We start from the raw sequence: 25,509 nt of genomic DNA, 5'->3' as shown, positions 1-25,509 counted from the left end.
GAAAGCTCATACAGGTACCTGATAGGTACACTAAAACAAGACTAGTATACTTAAGTTCTACGGAACTTAGTTGTTGTAGAGGATAGGGAGTAGCACACCCTGACTACAACTACTAGATAGGTTTAGTAGGTAAACACAAGTGTAGGTAGATTGCAACACATCCACCCACACTAGAGCAATGTCTGGAGCATAGGGATCCACTGGACCTATCTCTGTTGGATGGTGCCCTCCAAGGGCACCATCCAAATTTGCTATCTTTACTTTTAAAGAACTGAGGCAGCTGTGTTCCTTAAGAGGAATCAAAACGGGTCCTACCCCTACAGCAGACCACCTCAGAGAGCTTTTAGACAGGTCTGAAGCTCTAAAAACCTCCAAACCAGGCCCCTCAGGGAATGGGGATGGAGGCTCTCCCACTGAAGATGACAACACTGACACCCCTGCCCCTGTCATCCAGATAGATGAGGAAGACCAGGTCACTGGAGATACTCAGCCAGAGGATGAGGAAGAAGAGGAAGAGGAGGAGGAAAGTGGGTCTGATGATGAGAGAAATAGTCAGGTGTTAGTCAGCAGGCTTAACCAGGCTAACTTAAGCTTATTTGGGACTGAAAGTGGGTCCAACCCATTCAGACCCCCAAGTGGACTTAACCAGGAGCAAAGGAGGAGAAGGAATCACTCAGGTGAGTCCAATGCCTCCCAAGCTTCTAGAGGCTCTCATGGACACTCCAGAAAGGAGTTGTCTAGTCCTCAGAGAAGGGAACATGAGGCCAAAATGAGAGAGACTGAACTTAGGATCCAGAAGCAAGAATTAGAAGTTGCCCTGGCCAAAGAGAAGCTTGCTAGAGCAAGGCAGCCTAGAGAGAGTGGATTAGGATCCACTGGTGGCAGCACTATCCAAAAGGATAAAGACAGGTCCTATGACAATAGAAACCTGAGTAAGATTGTGCCCCCCTACAAGACTGGGGATGACATCCACAAATGGATGACTGCACTTGAGAGAGCCTGCAGAGTACAGCAGATCCCTCAGGAGCAGTGGGCAGCAATCTTGTGGCTCTCCTTTGAAGGTAGAGGCCGAGACAGACTCCTCACAGTTAGTGATGGGGATTCTAGAAACTACCTGGTCCTGAAGAGTGCTCTGATTGATGGGTTAGGCTTAACCACTGAACAGTAATGTAATGTAATGTAAAAATTACTTATAAAGCGCGACATACACCGGACGGTTTCTTGGCGCTGTACAGGTTAATGTTCAGAGACACCCAGAAGACACAGACTTAGGACTGGTCTGAATTTGTTGAATGTGCCACTAAGGCTCTGGAGGGCTGGTTGCTGGGAAGTAAGGTTACAGACTATGAAGGATTGTACAATTTACTGATGAGAGAACAGATTTTAAATAACTGTCAGAACCAGCAGTTGCATCAACATTTGGTTGACTCAGATCTGACCTCTCCCCAAGAATTGGGAAAGAGGGCAGACAGATGGGTTAGAACCAGAGTTAAGCAAAAGAACCAGAACCAGAACCAGGGTGGTGACCAAAAGAAAACAGACCAGAAGGGTGGGGAGCAGAAAGCTAAAGACCAGAAGTCTTCAACAGGGCCCCAAACTAATACTGAGGGTTACAAACTTCCAAGAAGAAGAAGAAAGAAGGTCAAAGAAAAACCTGGTGTAGTACATGTAAAAACACCTCTCACTGGTCAAGTGAGTGTAAAAAGGGTGGAGCCACCAACACTGCAGCCCCTAAGGCACCTGCACCCAATAGTACAGTCAGCAGTGTTGGTCCACAAACTAACGGGGTAGTAGGTATCACCTTGGGAACTGAGGGAGATTCTGGCCTAGTCAGAACCCCTACACAGGCTGTTCTGATTTGTGATGTGGAAATTGATGTATCCACTACAGTTAGTCCCAGTAATCTGGGCAAGTACAGACAGACACCTTTGTTTAATGAAAAAGTGGCTCAAGCATACAGGGACACATGTGCCAGTGTCACAATGGTGACACCTAGCTTTGTGGACTCCGGACAATACCTACCAGGTGATAATTACCTGGTGACCAATGCCAGCAATGTCACTACTACACATAGTGTGGCACTTGTTAACTTTTCCTGGGGAGGGGTAACTGGCCTAAAAAGAGTTGTGGTTAGTGCTGATCTCCCAGTAGAATGTTTGTTGGGCAATGACCTGGAGAACTCTCTATGGTCAGAAGTTGAGTACAGGACTCATGCAGAGATGTTAGGGATATCATCACATGTCCTTGCTGTGACCAGGTCACAGGCCAAAAAGTGCCTCTCTGAACCTCAGGTCTTGGATCCTGGAACAATGGACCAAGCACCTTCCAAGAAGAAGAACAGGAGGGTAAAGGCTGTGCCTTCCCAACTGCCTACAAGTGAGGATCAGCCTTCACAGGAAGATGATCTTGAGACCCCTGAAGGAACTGTCCCTGAAGAGCTTGAACCTGATCAGGTTGAGTTTCTGGGGACAGGGGGACCTTCTAGGGCAGACTTGGGGCAGGCTCAGTTAACCTGTCCTTCTCTTGAACCCCTCAGACAGCAGGCTGCTGCTGAGGCTGCTGGGAATGCTCAAGGTACCCATAAAGTATATTGGGATGATGGGCTCCTTTATTCAGAGGGTAGAGACCCCAATCCTGGTACAACCAGGAGGTTGGTCATACCTCTGCAATTTAGGGGCTTCCTTCTTACCTTGGCACATGATATTCCCTTAGCAGGACACCTAGGCCAGAATAAAACTTGGGACAGACTTGTCTGTCATTTTCACTGGCCTCACATGTCTGAAGATACCAAGGAGTTTTGTCGCTCCTGTGTGACCTGCCAAGCAAGTGGCAAAGCAGGTGGTACTACAAAGGCCCCCCTGATACCACTACCTGTGGTGGGGGTGCCCTTTGAAAGAGTGGGGATTGACATTGTAGGACCAATGGATCCCCCTACAGAATCTGGGCACAGATTCATACTGCTGGCGGTGGACCATGCCACCAGGTACCCAGAGGCAATTCCACTTAGGTCCACAACAGCTCCTGTTGTGGCCAGGGCCTTACTTGGAGTTTTCGCCAGAGTGGGGTATCCTAAGGAGGTAGTATCTGATTAGAGATGCCAACTTCATGTCAGGATACTTAACAGCTATGTGGAAGGAATGTGGTGTCAACTACAAGTTCACCACTCCCTATCATCCACAATGCAATGGGCTTGTTGAAAGGTTCAACAAGACCCTAAAGGGCATGATCAAAGGATTACCTAAAAAGCTCAGGCGAAGATGGGACATCCTTCTGCCCTGCCTTCTGTTTGCTTACAGAGAGGTCCCACAAAAGGGGGTTGGCTTCCGCCCCTTTGAATTGTTGTTTTGGCACCCTGTAAGAGGACCCCTGTGTTTGGTGAGGGAAGGATGGGAGTTACCTCTCAAAAAGCCCAAACAAGACATAGTGGACTATGTACTTGGTCTCCGCTCCAGGATGACTGAGCATATGGAGAAGGCATCCAAAAACCTTGAGGCTAGCCAAGAGTTACAGAAAGCTTGGCATGACCAAAAGGCTGCCTTGACTGAGTATCAGCCTGGCCAGAAGGTATGGGTGTTGGAGCCAGTGGCCCCAGCAGCACTCCAAGACAAATGGTCTAGACCCCATACAATCACTGAAAAGAAGGGAGAGGTTACCTACTTGGTGGACCTAGGAACTCCCAGGAGCCCCCACAGGGTGCTCCATGTTAACAGGCTGAAAGCATATGTTGACAGGGCAGACATGGGCTTGCTCATGGCTACAGATGAGGGGCAGGAGGAAGAGAGTGACCCTCTCCCAGACCTGCTGACTCAGAACCCTGAGATTGGTTCAGTTGATCGTGTGGCCTTAGATGGCAGCCTCACTGAGCATCAGCAAAATGACTGTAGACAAGTTTTGCAGTCATACAGACATATGTTCTCCCTGACACCCAGTCAGACTAACTGGTGTACTCATGTGGTGGACACTGGTGACAGTCTTCCTGTGAAGAACAAAATTTACAGGCAACCTGACCATGTCAGAGATTGTATCAAGACTGAGGTGCAAAAGATGCTGGAATTAGGTGTCATTGAGCCTTCAGAGAGCCCCTGGGATAGCCCAGTGGTTCTGGTCCCCAAACCTCACACCAAAGATGGAAAGAGAGAGATGAGGTTCTGTGTGGATTACAGAGGACTCAATGCTGTCACCAGGACAGATGCACACCCTATTCCAAGGGCAGATGAGCTCATAGACAAATTGGCTTCTGCTAAGTATTTGAGCACATTTGACTTGACAGCTGGCTACTGACAAATCCGGTTAGCTGAGGAGTCTAAAGCCAAGACAGCATTTTCTACCCCAGGGGGGCATTATCAATTTGTGGTAATGCCCTTTGGTTTGAAAAATGCACCTGCCACCTTCCAAAGGTTGGTGAATCAAGTCCTTACTGGGTTGGATGACTTTTGCGCAGCATATCTGGATGATATTGCTGTCTTTAGCTCCACCTGGGAGGATCACCTGAAGGAAGTGCTAGAGGCTCTGCAAAAGGCAGGCCTCACTATCAAGGCAACCAAGTGCCAGATAGGGCAGAGTAAGGTTGTATACTTGGGCCACCTTGTAGGTGGAGGCCATGTTCAACCACTGGAGAGTAAGATCCAGACCATAAAGGACTGGTCCCCTCCAACTACCCAGACTCAGGTCAGAGCTTTCTTGGGCCTGACTGGGTACTACAGGAAGTTTGTTAAGAACTATGGGTCCATTGTGACTCCTCTTAATGATCTGACATCCAAGAAGATGCCCAAAAAGGTTCAGTGGACAGTAAACTGTCAAAAGGCATTTGATGACCTGAAGAAGGCCATGTGCTCTGCACCTATCCTGAAGAGTCCTGACTACTCAAGAGAGTTCATTGTCCAAACAGATGCTTCTGAGTTGGGAGTGGGAGCTGTGCTTTCACAACTTAATGTAGATGGTCAAGACCAGCCCATTGCTTTTATTAGCAGAAGGCTGACCCCCAGAGAGAAACGTTGGTCAGCCATTGAGAGGGAGGCCTTTGCTGTGGTGTGGGGCCTGAAGAAGTTGAGACCATACTTGTTTGGCACTCACTTCAAGATTCAGACCGACCATAAGCCCCTCTTATGGCTTAATCAGATGAAGGGTGAAAACCCCAAACTGCTCAGGTGGTCCATTTCCCTACAGGGGATGGACTTTACAGTGGAGCACCGCCCAGGGACTGACCATGGTAATGCAGATGGTCTCTCCAGGTACTTCCACTTAGAACATGAAGAGACAACTGGTCAAGGTTAGTCTAATGTCCCTGCGTTTGGGGGGGGTTGTGTAGGAGAGTAGGGCCTGCTATCCTATGGTCACCACACATTTTTGCTTTTTGCTTCACTGGTTTATGACTTAATGTGGCTGTGGGCCTGCTAATCAGACCCACAGCCTGCTGTTCTCTCTCTAAATTGATGCCAATGCACATTAGGTGCATTACGAAATTGGAACTGGTTCACCTTATTGGCCCCTGTAACAGTGTACCCCAGGTACCCAGGGCATAGGTGCTTCCAAGGCCTACCAGGGGCTGCAGCACGTATTGTGCCACCCCTGGCCTGGCCTCCATATTTGACACAACTGGCTGATCACTCAGTTGGGGTAAGTCGGTGTAATCACCCCTTACTTAGGTGTAGTATGCCTATACCTAACCCAAAATGGACACATATGTTCCTATCAGCCACTCCTATGGAAGGCCTCATCAATCCTGGAGGCAGAGTGCTTGGAAATATGTGAGATGGTGCTCTGGCATGAGCTGAGCCTGTCTGCAGCTTTCGGAACCAAGTCCTTTAGCTGTTCCATGATACTGCCAAACCATATACTCTTAAGTGCATTATGAACCTCGCGGTTAAATGCTATCTTTGGTTTGGCTTTATCAAAACATGTCGAGTAAGGTGTCATACGTATTGGAATACTACCCCCTCGCCAGTTCTGGCGACGGGGGTAGCATTCCACCCTTCCAGAGGGACACGACATGTACATAACCTGAAACCCGGGTAAAGTTAAACATGAGCCTCAGCATCACAAAATGGATGCTGCCACCACAGACACAAGTCTGACCTCCTGCTGCTGGGAGTCCTTCCAGCGAGTGCGGCTTGGACAAAGGGTTTCCTGCCTTGGGAGGTGTTAGCACCACCCCAGACAGGGTTTTGTGTATTGGGTAGGACAGGGCTGAATAGACTCAGACATGCCTAGGGCACACAAGGTGTCCCTGTGCATATGCCAGTTCAAACCGGTGCTGGGGCTCTCCAGCCCCAGTCCTGGCGCGAAACTGGACAAAGGAAAGGGGGTGTAACCACCCCCCTTCCTGGTCCCACCCAGAGGAGGGACCTAGCAGGTAATCCGGCCCCTAGATTTGGAATAAGAGTAGGAGCTGTGTCCCAAGACTTCAGATCATCCTGAACTCGACTTGAAACTAAGAAGAAAACTGGACTTCGACATTCTGCTGCACAGAAGACTGACGAGAATCTCCCTTGTGGCCAAGGAGTGACCACCCTGTGAATACAGGCACCAACCAGCAACTCGACGTCTGCTTTGCCGCCGCCTCCTGCCGGAGCCCGAGCCTAGAGCCCGACGAGACCCAGACTCCCAGACATCTCAGAGCCCGATCCACAATCCCTGCAAAGAAGGGACCCGTGGAGGCACCGAGAGACGTGGGACCGGACATCTCGGAAGACCCTCGAAAAGCTGATTGCGCAGCACCTGAGGCACCCTTGACGCTGTGCTTTGGGGTTTGAGAAGCCCCAACACCGAGCAGAATTTGCACCGAAGATCAGCCCCCCAGCATCTCCACGATCTGCGTGGGGCCCTTTTGCACTTTGCCACTCGACACGCCATCCCGGCCACTTGCCACGCGGCTAGCGGCCATCTTGGCGACGAAAACTAAGATTTGCACCGCTGGTCTGGTTGCTCCAGACTGGCCCTTGCTACCCTGAAAAGGAGCACCCGCTCTGACCTTGCTGGTCCGAGTAAGAAGCTTGCATTGATTCCTGCGTGGCTTGTATTAGCCAAGGCCTGTTTGCTCCGATCAAGAAGCCGACACCGCCAACAGCTAGAGCCTTCGTGGGACAGGTCGTGACCAACGCCTGGACGTCCTTGACCTCTTCGTGTACACGTGGCTGCAGAGACAATCTTCATCTCTTCACCTGTTTGCACCCGACATTGCCTGGTTCCATCCTGGTTCCACGGTAGTCACTGGCTAGTGACTTTGAACATTGTCCCCTCTGCTTTCAGGTCTTCACCTCTTCAGATCCACCCTTGGATCCACAGGAACTCTCCTCGACGACCCGCCTGCAGCATCTTCAGCTCCAAGCACCATCGACCTGCGTGACGAAACCCGACACTACTTCGCACCTGTTCCCCCGCTTCCTGTGGGTGAGGTAACTCAGCAACGCCGGTGTTCCCACACTGGTATACACCTCTAGTGCCTGTGTCTAAAGTTTTATCCTTGTAGGTCCATCGGAAGGTTCCTAAAACACTAACTTTGTAACTTTTACGCACCATTGACTTAACATTGGTGCATGCGTGCACTTTGAGCACTGCACCCGAGTCCCGCGGGCCTTTCCCGACTTCATCACTGTTAGTCCCGAACAGCTCCAGCGATTCCCCAGGCCCTAGGCCTCTTTCTTTTCCCCATAGTGGTTCTTATACCACTATTTTAGTATATGGTTTAGTTGGCCCCTAGGGCTCATCCATATTGTGCAACTTTTGTATATTTAAACTGTGTTTTGTTTTAACGCATTTGCTTCTGTGCTCATAAAGAGTATAGGGGATATTTGTAGAAATAAATCTATATACATGTTCAATAAATATCTGTGTGGTGTCCTTTCATTTGGTATTCAAGGGGATTGTGTATGGTAAAACAGCTTGCAACACATGCCTTTACAGAGTTTAGCCTAAGACTGCTTTGTCCACGCTACTAGGATAGCTGGTCTATTAAGGTTGACTTACAACCAATCATCATAAGGGTTGATTGGCATGGTACAAGGTGATCACTAGAACTAGTGAGCATCATATACCAGGCCAACTTCTCACAGCTTCCACAGAAGGATGGAAAAGCAAATATTAATAGACAGCAAGTAATGCAGCTGGGTTGTCAGACAAGCCCCACATTGGTTTGATTAAAAAAGTTACAGGCTCCAGAAGCCAATGAGGATTTGCAATAGTGCGGCTCCAGCAGGCACAGTGAAAGTTGAATGGAAGGCCTGCGTGAAAGAGACAAGGGCAACTTCCAACGACGCATGCGTGGCCTTGGGTTTATGAGTGCGCAATATACTCGAAATCACAGCTCTGGCACACGGTGTTATAATGGCCAATGCAGGCTTGCAATAGTCACACAGGACCTTGCAGTCAGACTGTTGAGGCAGCAATCATAGAAGAAGAGAGGTGGGTATCCCACAAAAATGCTTAATAGACAGTCGAGAACAAAAGACCCCTGAACGTACATTTTCATTAAATGCGTTCACTAACCCCTTCTCACTGTAGGCATGCCCTGCCTTGCAAGGTCTTATAAAAACAACAATGGTCCCATGCAGTAACAATCAATTTAAGGATGAATACAGACACAATGGATTCTGTATTAGAGTCACTTGTCCAGCCGGACAGAGGTCAGAACGTATTTAATGATTACAACAGAATAAATCGAGAATATCCTTCGACAGTCTCACGTCGTGGGGTACAAGCCTGTACCTCATTCATCCACTAACACTTTAGGACATTCTAAGTGAACAGAAAGGGCTTTTAGGCAAAAAAGCTGAGTTGTTCTTTAGATCATAATTGGAACAGATATTTTCAATTGCGCCATTACAAAAAGGTACACAATATACACACTGTATAAGGCACATACATTGGTCGACGGCGTTTCGATCCCACTTTTTTAATTCAAAGGGATCATCATCAGGACAATATGATAAGTGCCTAATAATTGCAAGCCTCTAAAACCATACGAGATCCAGGGCTAGGAGGACATGGTGGTAGATTCACCGGAATCGGTACCAGTTGATCAGGGTTGGAGAATTCCAAACGGTTGGCAGATTACTGGGGGTACCGGATCAGTCGGTATACCGTCCCGCTCGGCAATGCGGTCTGCAAGTTGCCTTGCAAGGTCAGCTTTTGTCTTGTGTACATCAGGCAGTCACTGGCCCTAGCATAGAAAACAAAGTAAGAGTATAGACAGTCCCACACGAGCCGGTGGACTGAGGAACGAGGTTCGGGTCCTGGCGTCGGCTGAACATCCTGTGATTCTGGGCAACTCACTCAATTTACCTTTGCCTGAAAAAAACCTGACCTTCTGTAATGTCCATTGCCCATGTAAACCGCTCTAGTGCCCTTTGGCTAACTACGTCTGGGCTACCTACAATTTAAACAGCACAAGCGTGTGCCTCGCGCGGCGGGAGGGGGGCCTGCGCGATTCCCTTGCGGGAGCTTGCGATGATTGCGACCATATGCCGCCACCATATGGTGCGCGCGCTCCCGCAAAGGAATCGCCAGACGTGCATGTGTTCTCATTGCAAGCAATGCAACGCGAGCACGTTTTTGCCCCCAAAGCTGTGCCAATGGCATTAGGTCTCTCTCCTATGCAGCGCATGCATGCTGTGTAGGCAAGACCTAAAAAAGGGCGATGCTGCTATCCCCTCCAATTGCAGACCCATCAGCCTGATAGACAATTTACAAAAGGTTTTTTCCAGGCAAGTCCTGGATAAATTACAATGTTGAATTGATGAACATACGATACTGGCAACATACTAGGCGGGTTTTCGTTCCAAAATAAGCATGTGTGATCTAGCTTTTAGATTCACTTTACTAACTTGGAAATATGTGCTACTTAGGAAACAGAAGCATTTGTGGATTTGCGAGCTGCGTTTGATCTGGTACCGCGTGACTTGTTATGGAAGATTATGCTCGATCTAGGTGCCCCTGCAGATCTGGTAACAGTGATAGCAAGACTCCACATGGATAATTATGCCCAAGTCAAATGGGGGAAAAATGGTGAACTAACTGAGAAGATACTGATACGGCGTGGGGTGCAACAAGGGTGCGTTCTCGTCCCCCCACGCTGTTTTCCCAGTTCATCAATGACGTGGTGAGTCACTTAATGGTTAGTAAGAATGATGCACCCTCCCTGAACGGGGAAAAAGTCCCTATCCTGCTCTTTGCAGATGACTCCTTATTAATATCTAAAACACCAGTGGGTTTGCAAATATTATTGGATAGATTTTGAGAATTTGGCAGAGATCGGAACTCAACACCTCCAGGACAAAATATATGGTGTTTGGGAAAGTATGGGGTGGCCTTCGGGAGATCAAGATTACACACGAGCCCTTGGAGCGGGTAAAAAACTTTGATTATCTAGGCATAGGTTTGAGTGAGTCACTCAATTAAGAATACCAGCAAAACAAGAGTTACCTAATCCTATGTCAAAGGTCTAAATCTATACTAAGATTTCATAAACAATCTTATATTCAACCCCTATCCCCAGAACTGTATGAAGGACCTGTGGGAACATCCGGATAGGGCTACAATAGATGATTTATTGAGATTAAAAGCCAAATATTATCAATACAATTTGACCAGTGGTCAGTTAACATCCAAATATTTAGCTGTAAAGTCATGCCCACAATTTGAACCCTTTCTGGACCGAATCTCTCCCCCTCTTGCAAAAAGCTTTTATGTGAGATTCAAATACGGCAATCTGCTCCTAGTTTCCTGGTAAAGAGGCAGTTGGCCTAGTACTGGAACGCAGGAGGTGGATAAGACCAATCTGCCTAAATTTAGGAGCGATGCAGTTTTTTATTTGCATACAGAATTTTAAAATTAGATGTATCTGAACCGATAGTTTTTTTTGTCAGTCGCTTTTTATTTGCCTTCTGGATAATCCGACCGAAGCTTTTATTATAGATTGCACCTTATTATTAATGGTCTTGTAAAATATGCACTTTATGTATTGTGTACTTTAGGAACGCTCCTCTTATTTCCTTGGAGACAAGCAAGCTGCATGCTTCTTAGCAGGAAGCATGCCCCAATGCTGTCTCTTAATGTATTCGGATGTATTCTTGGCTGTCCATTTCTATTGCCCCTTTTTAATAAGCTACTTGAAAATGTACTTGTTTTATATTTTAAAATTGTGAATTGACTATGTTTTTTACCTTTTGTATACTTTGATGGTTTTGTACAAACAAAATGAATAAAGTTATTTGAATGACTGACTGACTGAGTGGAGTGGATGTATGTGGTATGGAGTAGAATTATGTGGGTTGGATTGGAATTGTTAGTTGTAGAATGTGTGGCATGGAATAGTTTCGTGTGGAGTGGATTTGAGTAGTGGAATTAGGCATGGTGTGCAGTGGAATTATGTGGCTAAGAATTATGTGGTATTGAGTGTACTGGGATTATGTGAAGTGAGATTGTGTGTCGTGTCATGGAGTGTAATTATGTGAAATGGTATTTTGTGTTGTGGGGTGGTATGTAGTGAAGTTTAATAATGTAGTATGTTGTTGAATTTTGTGGCATGATGCGGAATTCGATGGTGTGCATTGGATGTATGTGGTGTATTGTTTAATTCTGTTGAGTTAAATTATGTGTTTTGTCAAATTAATTGGTGTGGACTGGAAATGTGTGGAGCGAAATTGTGTGAAGCTTAATTATGTGGTGTGTAACTGTGTGGCGTTAAGTGAAATTATCCTGATTTGAATTATGTGGTGTGGTGTGGTGTGGTGTGTATTTATGGGAATGCTGCTATGTGGCATAGAGTGTTTTTTTGCAGGGTGTATATATGTGTAGTGGTATTATGTGGATTGTCATTTTGTTTGGTGGTGTTGAACTGTGTGGCGGTGAATTGTGTGGTGTGGAATTGTGTGATGTTGTATGTCACCGTTAGAAATGGAGTTCCTGGTTGGCTAAGGTATGCACTCCAGTCAGGCAGAACCCACCACCCTAGACAGGTTAAGTCAGATACACACCAAGATAACCTGTGCTCACCCTCTAGTAGCTTGGCACAGAGCAGACAGGCCTATCTATAGAGGCAATGTGTAAAGCATTTGTGCAACACAATAACAGTAACACAATGGATGCACCACAAAAGAGACTCCACACAAGGGATATCATATTACATTATAATCACATTAAGGTCAAAATGACATAAATCACATAAAACCGCGAAACCGCTGGGCGCCATGAAACCGCTGGGTGTAAGCGCGCTTTATAAGTATTTTTTACATTACATTACATAAGTAGTGGAATAAAACGGAAAAGGTTCATCTGCTGCAAGCGACATGAAACATATGTATATTTTTGGAAAGATACTAATATCACTTTAAAATGCAGGCAACCTCTATATATTTTCCAAAGTACATAAATATGGTTTTAAAGGTAAGTAACACTAAAGTGTTTTCCAAGGTATGCAAGTTTGAAGCAGAATATTAGCTCCAGTCACAAAACATGGGTCAAAGGAGTACCTGTGCTCCTATTAGGTCTGGTACAGTACTTACTGTATACTGCTGAGGTGGCAAGTCCCTTTTTCTGGGGAAAATGCAGGTAAAAGCGCATGCCAGCTTCATAGAGGCGTCACGGTAAGCTCAGGCCACAATCCCTGTCTGGGATTAACCACTGGTCTTCCTCGGCACGGGAGCAGGGAACAGCAGAGGGCCGTAAATTCCTGGTCAGGTTTTCTGATTTGCACAAAAGACATTATTACGGCCCAGTGTGGGTGAGAGAGGCCTCCCTTGGTCCCTCTTGGCCGCTCAGTTCTCCAACAAGTCACCCGCTGGGGGTGTGGTGTGGTTTTACTGCTTCCTTCAGCCTCAATAACTCGAAGTGCCTTTCAGGGGCGGTCACACAGGGACCTCCTTTGAGTGGTGCGACAAGAGCGTTGGCGGGCCTCGGAACAAGGGTTCGCCGCGTCCAAAAACCAGGTGTATCCTTGGGGGTGTGGTGGAACAGCACTGACATCTGCAGTTTTGCTTGCATTGCGCAGCCAACGTGTCTAAAACGGGGGCTGTGCTGAGAGGCGCCGAGGCGGCTCTCTCGCACAACAGAGCTTCAGTGCAGACTGGAAACACACGTCCGCGGGGAGGCTTCCTTGTACACATGGAAGAGATGGCGTCTTTCTCCCCTTGTAGAGGGCGGCGCTGGAGGGCATAACTCTCTTGGATTACACGCTCACCTGCAATACACAAAGCACTTCCCTGGCCAGAGCGCTGTACATGTAGCAAAACCAAGCGCTGGATCATTTGAAAAGCTGGATATTGCCGGGCTCTGAGTCCTACGGCAATTAGGCAGCTGCAGTCTCTTTTCTGGCGCAGAGACTCTTAAAGAACAGGGAGCAAGCCAACAAGCCCTTTAAAAACACTTGAGGACACAAAGGGAGGTGGTAAGCAGCACAAACACAACACTACATGGGTCCATCACCCGCCTGCCACTGCAACCTCTGCATAAAAAGAGGCCCTTGGGCCAACTGGGCACAAACAAACTTTCCAAAGTCACCAAAACATTAAAGAAAGTGCACACCATTCGCTTAATCACATTTGAGTACTTATATAAGGTGTTCACTCCAGAGATAAAACAAACATTTGCTTGAGAACAAGTCTGTGTGCAACATAACCAGCAACAAAAAGCGGTCAGTTGATTGGCCGACCTATACATTTTGCTTGAGGTAAAACAATATAATTACTTGATACTAAACCCAATAACAAACATGCAAAATAACAGATAAAAAAGTTGCCAGTTTGCATACCTGCAAACAGGTTGCATATATACTTATCGAGACAACCCTTGCAGTAAAACACCGCATCTGTTTGGTACTATCCACTTCTGTGAACTGTCTAATCATGTGAGCCTGTAAGGTGTGTGCGGTTTGTACTTCAATGGGAATGGCGTACATAGCAAGACAGTCCTTTAAATGAAGTACTGGGCCCTTGATGGAAGGGTTACCACGTTCAAATACTGAAAACAATACAATAGCATCTCTCTCAGGTCCAGACCAGGCCTGGAAGAGAGGCCTCTCTGACCAGGGGTGGCTTCTGTGCAATGGCAGAGGAGCGTCGCCCCACTGGCGCAGAGCCAGCAGATGAAAAATAAAATGATGTTCTCTCATCGTTTTATTTTTCATTTGTTGGCTCTCAGCCAGCCTGTGCAAGGAGGGGTGGGGCCAAGGGATTGGGACGGGGAGCAGAGGTATGTGCATTTCTGAGTGTGAGGGGCTAGTTCTGAATGTGATGCGTGGCTGCTGCTCCCGCAGAAGGCGATGCAGCGATTCCAAAGGCGATGCGCAGGGTTCGCTCAGCGCAGCAAGGATGGGCTGGTTCAGACTCAAGCAAAGGCGATAATGTGCCAGTTCCAATGAGGGTGCGTGGGTTCTGGCTGAAGCAGCCCTTTATATCCATTTACAAGGGCCCAGGACTCGGATGGCATTACTTGACAGGGCGAGACTTACAGCAAGCAAGGTCCAAGTGCTGTAGCAGGATGAGTTGAAGTATTTGAGGTCCCTGAGACTTAGAAAGGGAGGCAAGCCAGCAAGTGCTTGGAGTCACTTTGCGTTCAAGTGATGCAGGTCCAGTCTTTCTCACCCAGGAAGGAAAACAGTAGGGCAGCTCAGCAAGAGTCCAGCAAAGCAGCAGTCCAGCAGAGTGAAAGTCCGTCCAGCAGCACAACAGATCTTCTTCCTGGAAGAATGGTCACAGGCTCAGACATGTGTCTGAAGTCATGGTGTCAGAGGTCAAGACTTATACCTAGTTGCGCCTTGAAGAGAGGTAGGGGGACTTCAAAGAAAGCGTTATAGTGCACAGTGGTCCTCCCTTCCTGCCCTGGCTCCAGACTCGCTCCAGGGGATATGCTGCCATTTGTGTGTTGACAGGACACAGCTTATTCGGGTGAGGATGTGCTCTGCTCCTCCCTCCCATGACCCAGGATGGCCCATCAAGACACACCTAACCTTCCTATGTGTGTGGCTGTCTAGAATGAATACACAAAACCCAGCTGTCACCTATCACAGACTAAACAGAGACAGACAGCAGTCACCAAATGGATAAAGTAAGTAAATGCCAACTTTCTAAAAGTGGCATTTGCTAAACTGTAACTTAATATCCAACTTCAACAGAAGCTGTGATTTTAAAATGCAAGTCCAGTGACACCAAACTTGAAAAGTCCACCTCTTCACAATTGGAAATTCCATTGAAAGATGTAATAAGATCATCCCAATGTTACCATATGGGAAAGATAGCCTTTCAGTGGTGAAAACCAAAATTGGGAGTTTTTGACTACGAAGGCCTTTAAAACTTTAAAGCACAGGCCCTGCCTTTTAAAACACATTGCACCCTGTCATGTGGGTCATACAGGGTCTATCCTAGGCGTGACATATGTTTAAAAAGGGAAGGTTTAGGCCTTGCAAGAGGTTTATCTTGTCAGGTCGAAGTGGCAGTGTAAAGCTGCACACAGAGGCTCTGCAATTGAAGGTCATGCCATGGTTAGAGTGTTACTTAAGTGGGTGGCACAATGAACGCTGCAGGCCCACTAGCAGCATTTAATTTACAGGCCTTGGGCGAATGTAGTTCACTTTACTAAAGACTTATAAGTTAAATAAGTATGCCAATCGGGGTTAAGCCAATATTACCATGTTCAAGGGAGAGAGCACAAGCACTTTAGCACTGGTCAGCAGTCCTAAAGCCAGCAAAAATGTGGTCAGAAAATGGAGGGAGGCAAGCAAAAGGTGGGGGAAGACCACAGTAAGGCTGTGTGGGCTAACAGTTCCCATGTGACATTGCCTAACAATAGAATATCTGCCTAAAATGTATATATTTCTTTGTCATTTAAAGAACCACAAAAAAATAACAAAATACATCAAAACAAAAAGAAATGGAGAACACTCCCATTTTTTTTAACAAATCGTTTTATTAAACATGCATTGTTTGCAGTATACAGTACAATATTACGGACAATTGAGGTATAAACATCAAAGCATACATTTGCAGTGTCTTGGTCCATTGGTGCGTCGACATACCGGATCTTACGTCTCAGACATCTTTATTGTAATGGCACATTCACAATCTGGTATCATGCTCCCTATCCTCCCTCCCTTTCGCTCCCAACCTTACAGACCCCAATATATCTCCCACTGGTGCCATATTTCCTCCCATTTCCTAGGGCAACCCCTACTCTCATATACTACTTTCGAAGTGGCACAACACCAATCTAGGTTGACCTTCCACTAATCCACCTTCGGCCGGGCAATGTTTCTCTTAGCCACCATTGCTGCCACCATTAGCCAAATTGTCTGGTATTTCGGCTGTATCTGTTCCCCCGTTACACATAGTATGTGCCACCTGGTGTCTATAGGAATTTCTTGCCCCAGCACCACTGACATCACACGTATTACCCTCCCCCAATATTGTAGTATAAATGGACACTACCAAATGCTGTGGAAGAAGGTACAACTTTTGTCGCAGCCCTGCATGCAGCTATCCGTGGGGATACGCCCAAGTTTGTGCATGAGTGTACTCGTACAGCAAGATCTGTGGCGAATTCTTAACTGCACTAATCTGAATCTCGCTCTGACTGCTACTTCTTTTGGACTTTGTATGGCCTCTACCCAACCATCATCTTCCTGTAGGCCTATATCAGTCTCCCAGGCCTCCCGGAGCGCCCTCAGGGGATCAGGTGAATTGTTAAAAATCTTCCCGTACGTAAGGGATAGTGCCTTTTCTGGGATTGAATCTAGTAAGCATTAGTCTTCCAAGGGGCTATATTCCTGAATGCGTTCCCCCTCTCTGCTATGCCTACGGAGTGCATGCCCCAATTGCATATATCTATATCTTTCTGTTTCCGATAGCTGAAACTCATTCTGTAGATCTTTGAACAAGATTATCGCTGTGCCCCTCCATACGTCTCCTAGATGGGCTATGTCTAGCAGTTTCCATTTACAGAAGCCCTGTAATTTGCCGACCTCCTCCAGCATATCACTATCACATAGTCGGGTAAGTTCTGTCAGTTTATTATCACAGCCGAGAAACTTATTGGCCCCTTGCCATAGGTCCAGCACAATCTTTGTGTGTGGCTATGTCCAGCAGTTTCCACTTACAGAAGCCCTGTAATTTGCCGACCTTCTCCAGTATATCACTATCCCATAGTGAGGTACGTTCTGTCAGTTTATTATCGACCGATAAACTTATTGGCCCCTTGCCATAGGTCCAGCACAATCTTTATGTGTGAGGGCATGTATTTCCCAGCTTGTTGGCGATACAGTGCACCTGGATAGCCTCTGGGACCAATCACAAAGTGGTCTACTAGGTATGCCGGGTCGTTTCTATGCCCAAAGATCCAGTCGTTAATAGTTATCAGCTGCGATGCTCAATAGTATTTCCTAAGGAATGGTACAACCAGGCCACCCTCAAACGCCTCGATGGAGTTTGACGAATGCTATTCTTGCAACTCCCCCATCCCACAGTCATTTACGTTAAAAAAAACACTCCCATTTATATTGAAAATAGGTTCTTCACATTTCAGACCAATTATTGATTGTAATTAGTCCAGCCATTAAGATCACCTTTAATCTTACCCAACTTCAAAAGGGCTTCAGCAACAAGTATTGTTTCATATAACTTGCATGGTGGATGAATCCTATTGTTGACTTTTGGCTATTGGTACTAATATTAGTTAGTCTACAAAGATATACAACATAACACTTTAATTTCCAAATTGCAATTTGCTTCCCAGCTATTGCTTATTTGGAAAAAAAGCAAGAGCTACTGGCTTAGTCAACACATGTTTTAGTGCATAAAACAGATTACCATGCACACGTTGTGCTTGTACCAAGAGCCCTAGGAGTGGACGCCACCAGGGTGCATTACTTGTTTAGAAAATACAAAAATAAAAAGATATAACATTTAAAATAAAATAAAAAACTGAAAAAAGCAAACAGCAACAAGTAAAGGACATTGACAGCAGAACAGACAGCATTGGAAAAGTGCATGCTTAACATATTTTATTTCCAATCATATGAAAAGTAAGGTACACCTGGGAGGATGACTAAGTAGAAACAACAGAAACATGTCCATGGTGGATGGGAACTCTCAGATTTAAATGTGAATGTTGCAACCTGAGGGCAAGACAAATATCAGTGTTGTCCTGGTGAAATATATAATTCCACAAAGTCTTTGGTGTAGTTCTTCGGAACAGAACAATCTCAGCATTTCACCTTCAAAGGTGTTTACCACAGTTCAATCACAGTTCAAAACAACTTTATTTCGATTCATGACGAATCATAAAAAGCACATAGACACAAATGCATAATTACGGGATGTAGTTACTAAAAATAGATGTCACAGTTTAAGATAGAACAATTAAAATATTTACAAGTTTAAAAAAAAAAAAAATACAGCAATTTTCCAATAATTCCATAGGGTGTCGCCAATACTGTTATATTATCAATTTCCAGAACGTTTTTTGAGGCGAAAAGCAGCTACCAAAAAGTTTGCGACACTGAACATTGTTACCGGTGAATCAAACTTTAAAAAAAAAAATAGAGCAGGCTTGGCTTGGACAAACCCCTTGTCTTTAAGCAACGGAACAATGTACTTTTTCCTAGGCAGGGCATATGTACTGCAAAAGAACATAAAATGAATAGTGTCCTGCAGAGACGAACTATCACATTTGCAGACCGCTAGGTCCTCGGGCTTAGCCCACACCTTAGAGTCATTCAACAGGAAGTGGAACTGGTTAAGTCTTAGTTTGGTTAATAACCAGCGATGTAAAGGAATTGACACTACCGTTAAATAGGGTTCAATGGCCAGTGTGGTTTTAGAAGTATAATATTCCCTCACAGTGGGTTTCACAAGCTCACAACTCTCCCGCTCCATTTCTCTCATTTTGAAAAAAGTCGCTTTGAACCATTCCAGGTCTTCTTTAACAATGCAGTCCGGTTTGTAAAATAGATCTGGGCGGCCCAGAGAAGTTAGAATTTTTTTAATGTATGCCAGCCACGGGATGTTTTTCATATTGTCCAAGAGTAAGCAGTCCCTCATAATTGTGTGGTTCAGGGTTAAGTTGGAGTTCAGCCATATTTTTAACCACATCAGGATTGGGGACTGTTTGATGATGTCACTTATATACCCCTGGCCTAATTCCATATGAACGGAGAAAGTGGCTGTAGATTGAGGCAGGCCTAAGAGCATGCGTAAAAACTTGTTTTCTTCCACCTGTATAGCATCTACATTGTTGGTATAACCCCAGATGGAAGCCCCGTACCTTGCTACTGAGATTGATTTCGCTCTGTAAAGTGCCAGCATTGCTTCCGTGGGTTTTCCGCCCAGACGTTTTGAAAAACCAACAATGGCGGCTGCTGATCTTTTCATGGCGTTGATTTTAACAGTTATTTGAGGTGCCCACGTGCCTTTGTCATCGTAAACTACCCCCAGATAGGTAAAAGTTCTCACGCTAGAAATTGGTGTATTGGCGCAAAAAAAGGTCTTCAAATCCTTGTTTTTTCTCCTACCCACGGCCATAACGTGAGACTTGTCTGTGTTAATTTTTAAATCAAGGGAGGTCATAAAGACATCAAAGGCTGCCAGTAGTCTTTGTAGCCCAAGGGGAGTGCGTGCCACGAGCACGGCGTCATCCGCGTAAAGGAGGACCGGGGTGGACAGTCCTCCAAAGTGCGGGACGTCCAGTGTTGCCGACTCCAGTGTGGATTCAAGGTGGTTAATATATAGTGTGAATAACATTGGGACGAGGATACACCCCTGTCGCACCCCTCTAGTGGACTTGAAGCCAGCAGTGCAGGCTCCTTCCTGTGTCATCCTGATGGAGGCTTCTAGATCCCGATGTGCCTCGGCCAGAAAGTGCACCAAAGAATGGTCCATCCCCAGGTTCAGGAGGATTTCCCACAGCCTAGACCTATTCACTAGGTCGAAGGCTGTGGACAGATCCATGAACCCTAAGTGGATTGATCCACTGGATGCCACTGTAAATTTACCTAGGATCAGATGTAAGTTGAGGCACTGGTCCTCCGTCCCTCTTCCCCTTCGGAACCCATATTGGGCATTTGATGTTATTGCTGGCGGCCCACTCATCGATCCTTGCCAGTATCACTTTCCCCAGGATTTTGAACGATGAGTCAATGAGTGAGATGGGGCGGTAACACCTCGGGTCTCCCCTTTGGCCTTTCTTGAAGATAGGTATAATGGTGGCATGTGACCAGGAGACAGGCAAGCTGTGTTTCGTGGCGGCATTGAAGACGTTGGTCAAGATGTTAGCCCAAAAGGGAGTATTGGCCTTGAACATATCGTCTGGAACGCCATCCGGGCCTGGCGCTTTCTTCCCTACAGTGTTGTTTATGGCCTTCTCTACTTCTCCCATACTGAAGAAGAGTGCTGGCTTGGGGGAGTTGGTTTTGAGGAGAGTAGGTGTTTCACATGCTTGGTCACTCCCGTAGATGGTTTTAAAATGAGCTAACCAGTCATCCTCACTAATATTTGCCTCCAAGTTATCATTGGCTTCTCCAGAAAAAAGGGGATTGTTTATAATGGCCCAGAAACTAGCACTATCCCTTAATGTGGCCTTTTCCATTAGTGAGGCCCAGGCATCCTTTTTGAGAACGTCTTTGCGTGCATGAATGATATTATAGTATTCTTTTCTTAGTCTAGCCACTTCCCCTCTGTCCCTTGGTGATTTTTTTAATTCTTCCAGGAGGCAACTGTGTGCTTTTGAGCAGGCTTTATCAAACCAGCCCTTGGTCGGTCGTACCTTCTTTCTGGAGTTGACTGTTAGTTCATCAGAAATTAAAGCACACATAGTGGCAAAGGCGGTGATTACTTCCTCCCCCTGTCTTAAATTATCTTGGCAAGTATCTAATTCATTGCGGGCTTTACAAGTTAAATTGTTAAAAAACTCGACTGGAACTACTTTGGCCAACTTCAGCCTTCTACCTTGGTCCATGGACCGCACAGCCAACTCGGGCGTTTTGATTGTTCCCTCCTTGAGTAAACCAACAGAGCTAGCGAGCTCAAGAATGACTGGGTTGTGGTCACTAAACGCAGCCACAGCTGCGTTGTAAAAGAAGACCAAACTTAATAAACCAGGAGAAACAAAAATGTAATCAATTATGGATTCGGAGTTTCTAGCGCTATAAGTCATGACCCGTTCACTATGGTCATTGAACCCCGGTTCGTAAAGATCCACGCTTGCTAAAAGATTTTCTAGTGCCTGGCCTTTAGGATTGTGTTAGAAATGTTGGTAGTGGGCTGGAATGGGGCAATCAGTATCTTCAATGTGACAAGAAAGCCTACAAAGATGAATATTGAAATCCCCCATAATTATAATGTGCAAAAAAGTGGTTTGGCGTTCTTTGTAATTAATCAGAAAAGACTGTAGAGAGCAGAGATGCTCAGTAGAGTGTCCGTCTGCTACAGAGTTATAAAAGTTAATGAGAATGAGTTTGTGGCCATTGGCTAAACTGATCTCTAAACATAGGAAATTGGGGGAGCCAGTGGTTAATTGTTTAGCGGTTCCTGCCAGTTGGACAGTGATCAGGATCATGAGGCCCCCTTTGTCCCTACCACAGGGGGAACTGGTAGCTGGGACGGAATAGGATGTGAACCCAGGAACCCAGAAGTTGCAGTTACTGTCCCAGGTTTCTTGCAGGGCTATGATGTCATGTTGGTTCAGAAGGTTCAGCCATGCACTATCCTCCCTTTTTGATCGGAGACCGGCTATATTCCAGCTTATGATTTTGGGCCTTCTACTGGGTATTCCTGAGGGGGGGCTGTCCCCTGTGGTTTGTGTAAGCAAAGGGTCATTAATTACTGGGCGTCAATTTTGTTCAACCGCCCGAGCCAGAGGCGTGAATCTATTATACAGGGATATAGGTCTGTTAGAGGGCATTGGTGTATGTGTGCCCGGCTTTTGGTTACTCATCCTATTAATCGTGGACCAACTATAATCAGGTTCCAGGCGGATGTTGGCGGGATGGGAGGGCAAGCTAGAAGTCCTATCATATCCCTTGCCTTGGTCATAACCCATGTTTGAGAATGGATGAGATTTAGGTTTGGGATAGAAAAAGCCCAATGATACAGCGCGGGGCCCAGCATCTAAACTCTCAAGGGGTGAAGCATCCCAGAGTAATCTGCGAACCTCTCCGGGATTATTAAAATTAATTATCAGGCAGTCACCCTCTGTTGTTTTGGTTGTTCGCCCAATCCAGCCCACCCGCCGGACAGAAAGAATGGCATTAGAAACTTCATTATCACCCGAACAGGTCAAATTTGCCCATGTCTTGGCCCTGGCTAGCAGTTGGAATGGTTGTTCGTATTCTCCTGGCTTAAGTGGGGGAACATTTACCAGAATGGCTACAAAGGGAGCCGCCTCAGGGGGTAGGTTAATGAAAGGTTGACGGACGGGTTTGGGTAAAATGGGTAAATTCTGTTGGCCTGTGATTACAGGTATAGCAGACCTATTTGTATCTCCTGTTAATCTGGGGACGACTGTCGGTGTAATTGTTGGGCCAGAGGACAAGATGGGAACCACGCTCCTGGCTACTGGGGTATCTTCCCTTGGTCTTTTACTGCCACTGCCACTGTTAGGTTGGGTGCATAGAGGACCTAATTCCACCGATGTATTCCCTTTAAAAACAAAAGTGGCAGGCTCAGCGGAATTAAGGCATACATTCAGGCGCTCACATTTCCTTAAGATACCATCGACGCACTGATGTAAAACGTCAATGATGTCTGAGGCTATTTTTGTGAGTGTGGGCTCTATCTTATCTGAGATTACTCTTTCCACCATATCTCTGATGGCCTTTTCCAGTGAGCCCACTGTGCCCTTTCCTCCGTTGGGTTTGTGTGTGTTCCTTTTTTTGTACTGTCTTTTCGTTTGCTTTGAGCATGTAGCTCTATTTACTCCAGCTGTACTAAGGAGTTTAGAAGTTGCCCCATTAGAGACATCAGTAGTAAAAGTGGAAGGTAACGCAGACTCCTGGGGCGGGGCTATAACAATTTTTGGTTCAAGGGGAATAGGAGTAGTACCAGTTTGCGGTGGGCTTATGCTCTCCTTGCTAGTCAGCGATGGTTCTAACCCCAGTTTGCGTTCAGTTCTTGCAATTTCAGTGGTCAACTTCCCCACCTCCGAGGTCAAAAAGGAGAGAATGCTGTTGGATTTCCTGGGGGCCTTATCCTTGGGTTTGCCACCAGCAGTAGGGGAGGGTAACTTTCTCTTACCCATCTTGAGCTTGAGTCCTGGGTCCTGGGCGTAAGGGGAGTGGCCCGTCCCTTCCCTCGTCGTCCCTAGACGGCCACAGAAGGCCCGCCCTCTGCCCGGGCTCCGCCCGGCGCCGTCCGCGCGAGTCCGCGACGCGGAGGGAGCTGTTCCCTTTTGTGCGCCTCCTGGCGCTTACGGCAGGAAGAGGAAGCGGTGTGGGTGCAGGGCAAGCTGGGAGCTGTAGTCCGATCACAGCGTCAGGAACCCAGCGGCGCTGCGAGGTTTTGCCTGTCAGGTCAGTTCAGCAAGCAGCGGAGCGCTGTGACCCCTCCTAGGGCCGGTGTGCGCTTGGCGATGTCCCCCGCTCCTCAGTGGGAGCTGTTCCCTTTTGTGCGCCTCCTGGCGCTTACGGCAGGAAGAGGAAGCGGTGTGGGTGCAGGGCAAGCTGGGAGCTGTAGTCCGATCACAGCGTCAGGAACCCAGCGGCGCTGCGAGGTTTTGCCTGTCAGGTCAGTTCAGCAAGCAGCGGAGCGCTGTGACCCCTGCTAGGGCCAGTGTGCGCTTGGCGATGTCCCCCGCTCCTCAGTGGGAGCTGTTCCCTTTTGTGCGCCTCCTGGCGCTTACGGCAGGAAGAGGAAGCGGTGTGGGTGCAGGGCAAGCTGGGAGCTGTAGTCCGATCACAGCGTCAGGAACCCAGCGGCGCTGTGAGGTTTTGCCTGTCAGGTCAGTTCAGCAAGCAGCGGAGCGCTGTGACCCCTCCTAGGGCCGGTGTGCGCTTGGCGATGTCCCCCGCTCCTCAGTGGGAGCTGTTCCCTTTTGTGCGCCTCCTGGCGCTTACGGCAGGAAGAGGAAGCGGTGTGGGTGCAGGGCAAGCTGGGAGCTGTAGTCCGATCACAGCGTCAGGAACCCAGCGGCGCTGCGAGGTTTTGCCTGTCAGGTCAGTTCAGCAAGCAGCGGAGCGCTGTGACCCCTCCTAGGGCCGGTGTGCGCTTGGCGATGTCCCCCGCTCCTCAGTGGGAGCTGTTCCCTTTTGTGCGCCTCCTGGCGCTTACGGCAGGAAGAGGAAGCGGTGTGGGTGCAGGGCAAGCTGGGAGCTGTAGTCCGATCACAGCGTCAGGAACCCAGCGGCGCTGCGAGGTTTTGCCTGTCAGGTCAGTTCAGCAAGCAGCGGAGCGCTGTGACCCCTCCTAGGGCCGGTGTGCGCTTGGCGATGTCCCCCCAGTCTAGCATGCTATTTAATTGCATCTGTAACTATGAAGGCCAGTGGTAGCTTGCCAAGACAGATTAAGATATGATCCACATTTATAATGTGAATTGCAGACTTGTATATGTAAATAATGACATTTCTTTACAAGCATTTCTGAGATTTCTATCAAAAAACAAGACACACTTCTATGATATAGTCTTTCACACATGGCTGGACGACGCGGTCATCAATAATATTAAAGAGCATAAGTACAGCTGGGATTGTTGACTTTCTCCACTAAGGATTTCTGAAATGCTTCCAAAATCATTGAAAAGAAGCTGAACCTTGAAATGTTAGCTATGGATAGATGAATCGGAAATTAATTATGTCATACTCTGAGGATGTTCAAACCTTATATGCACAGCAAATTACAAATATAAATGTCATGATCATGTAATATCACCGGTGTATATCTTCATAAAGCAGAATTTGAATTTAAGAACAGTAACATTGAAAGTCAAGTGCTAAAGAACAGCAAATTATCACAGAAGAATACTGGTGTGAAAGGATCTATTGATGTAAACTATGAATACAAATATTTTAAAAAATCTGTGAGATTTACCTTCCAGCTCCCAGCGTGCTATACAAAAAGTTCCAGCATGATATTAAGGAGGAAATTCCACAAGACGTCTTGTACTGTGGTCTGCTGACACAATACCTAAGGAAATAAAAAGCAACTTTAGAAGGAGCCAAAATCCTGTTGGTAATTATGCTTAACAAACAATGTGTAGACTATGCATTAAAATAAAGTTCATTAACAGCAGGCTAAAGTCCAGTATTACAATTGAAGTTAATACTAAAATTAGAGGTAAGGTTTCCTTTTTTCTGTTTGATGTTCATATGATTGATTGCTGGGTATCATGCATGGAATTAATATCGTTTACAAGCTCGGTTTTTCGTAGGTGGGGCGGTGGCATTTTTTCTGATTTCTGTACTCCTATGTTTATTGGACAGTATAGGTTCAGGAGAAGCAGCTGATTGATACTGTATGATGCAGATTTTTTTATTCAGTTGAAACCTCTAATAAGAACGTGATAAAAAAAATTCTGCAGAAAAGTGCATGCCGAATG

The 25,509-nt window shown here is 46.6% G+C and overlaps 1 protein-coding gene across 2 annotated transcripts in view; it reads right to left on the bottom strand.

Annotated features, from left to right (window-relative positions):
• BIVM (basic, immunoglobulin-like variable motif containing) overlaps positions 1 to 25,509 on the bottom strand; it is a 265,082-nt gene that overhangs the window by 182,569 nt on the left and 57,004 nt on the right. The window contains exon 4 of one of the 2 annotated variants that reach the window (XM_078657636.1): positions 25,002 to 25,097. The exons of the other annotated variant lie outside the window; for it this stretch is intronic. Within the exon in view, the coding sequence (XP_078513762.1) occupies positions 25,002 to 25,097 (96 nt within the window). The remainder of the gene's footprint in view (positions 1 to 25,001; positions 25,098 to 25,509) is intronic. 2 annotated transcript variants of the gene reach the window in all.

The sequence above is a fragment of the Lissotriton helveticus genome, chromosome 8 (assembly GCF_964261635.1).
Source record: "Lissotriton helveticus chromosome 8, aLisHel1.1, whole genome shotgun sequence".
Taxonomy (NCBI): domain Eukaryota; kingdom Metazoa; phylum Chordata; class Amphibia; order Caudata; family Salamandridae; genus Lissotriton; species Lissotriton helveticus.
Note: the sequence above shows the minus strand (reverse complement) of the source record. Positions and strands in the feature narration are given on the sequence as shown.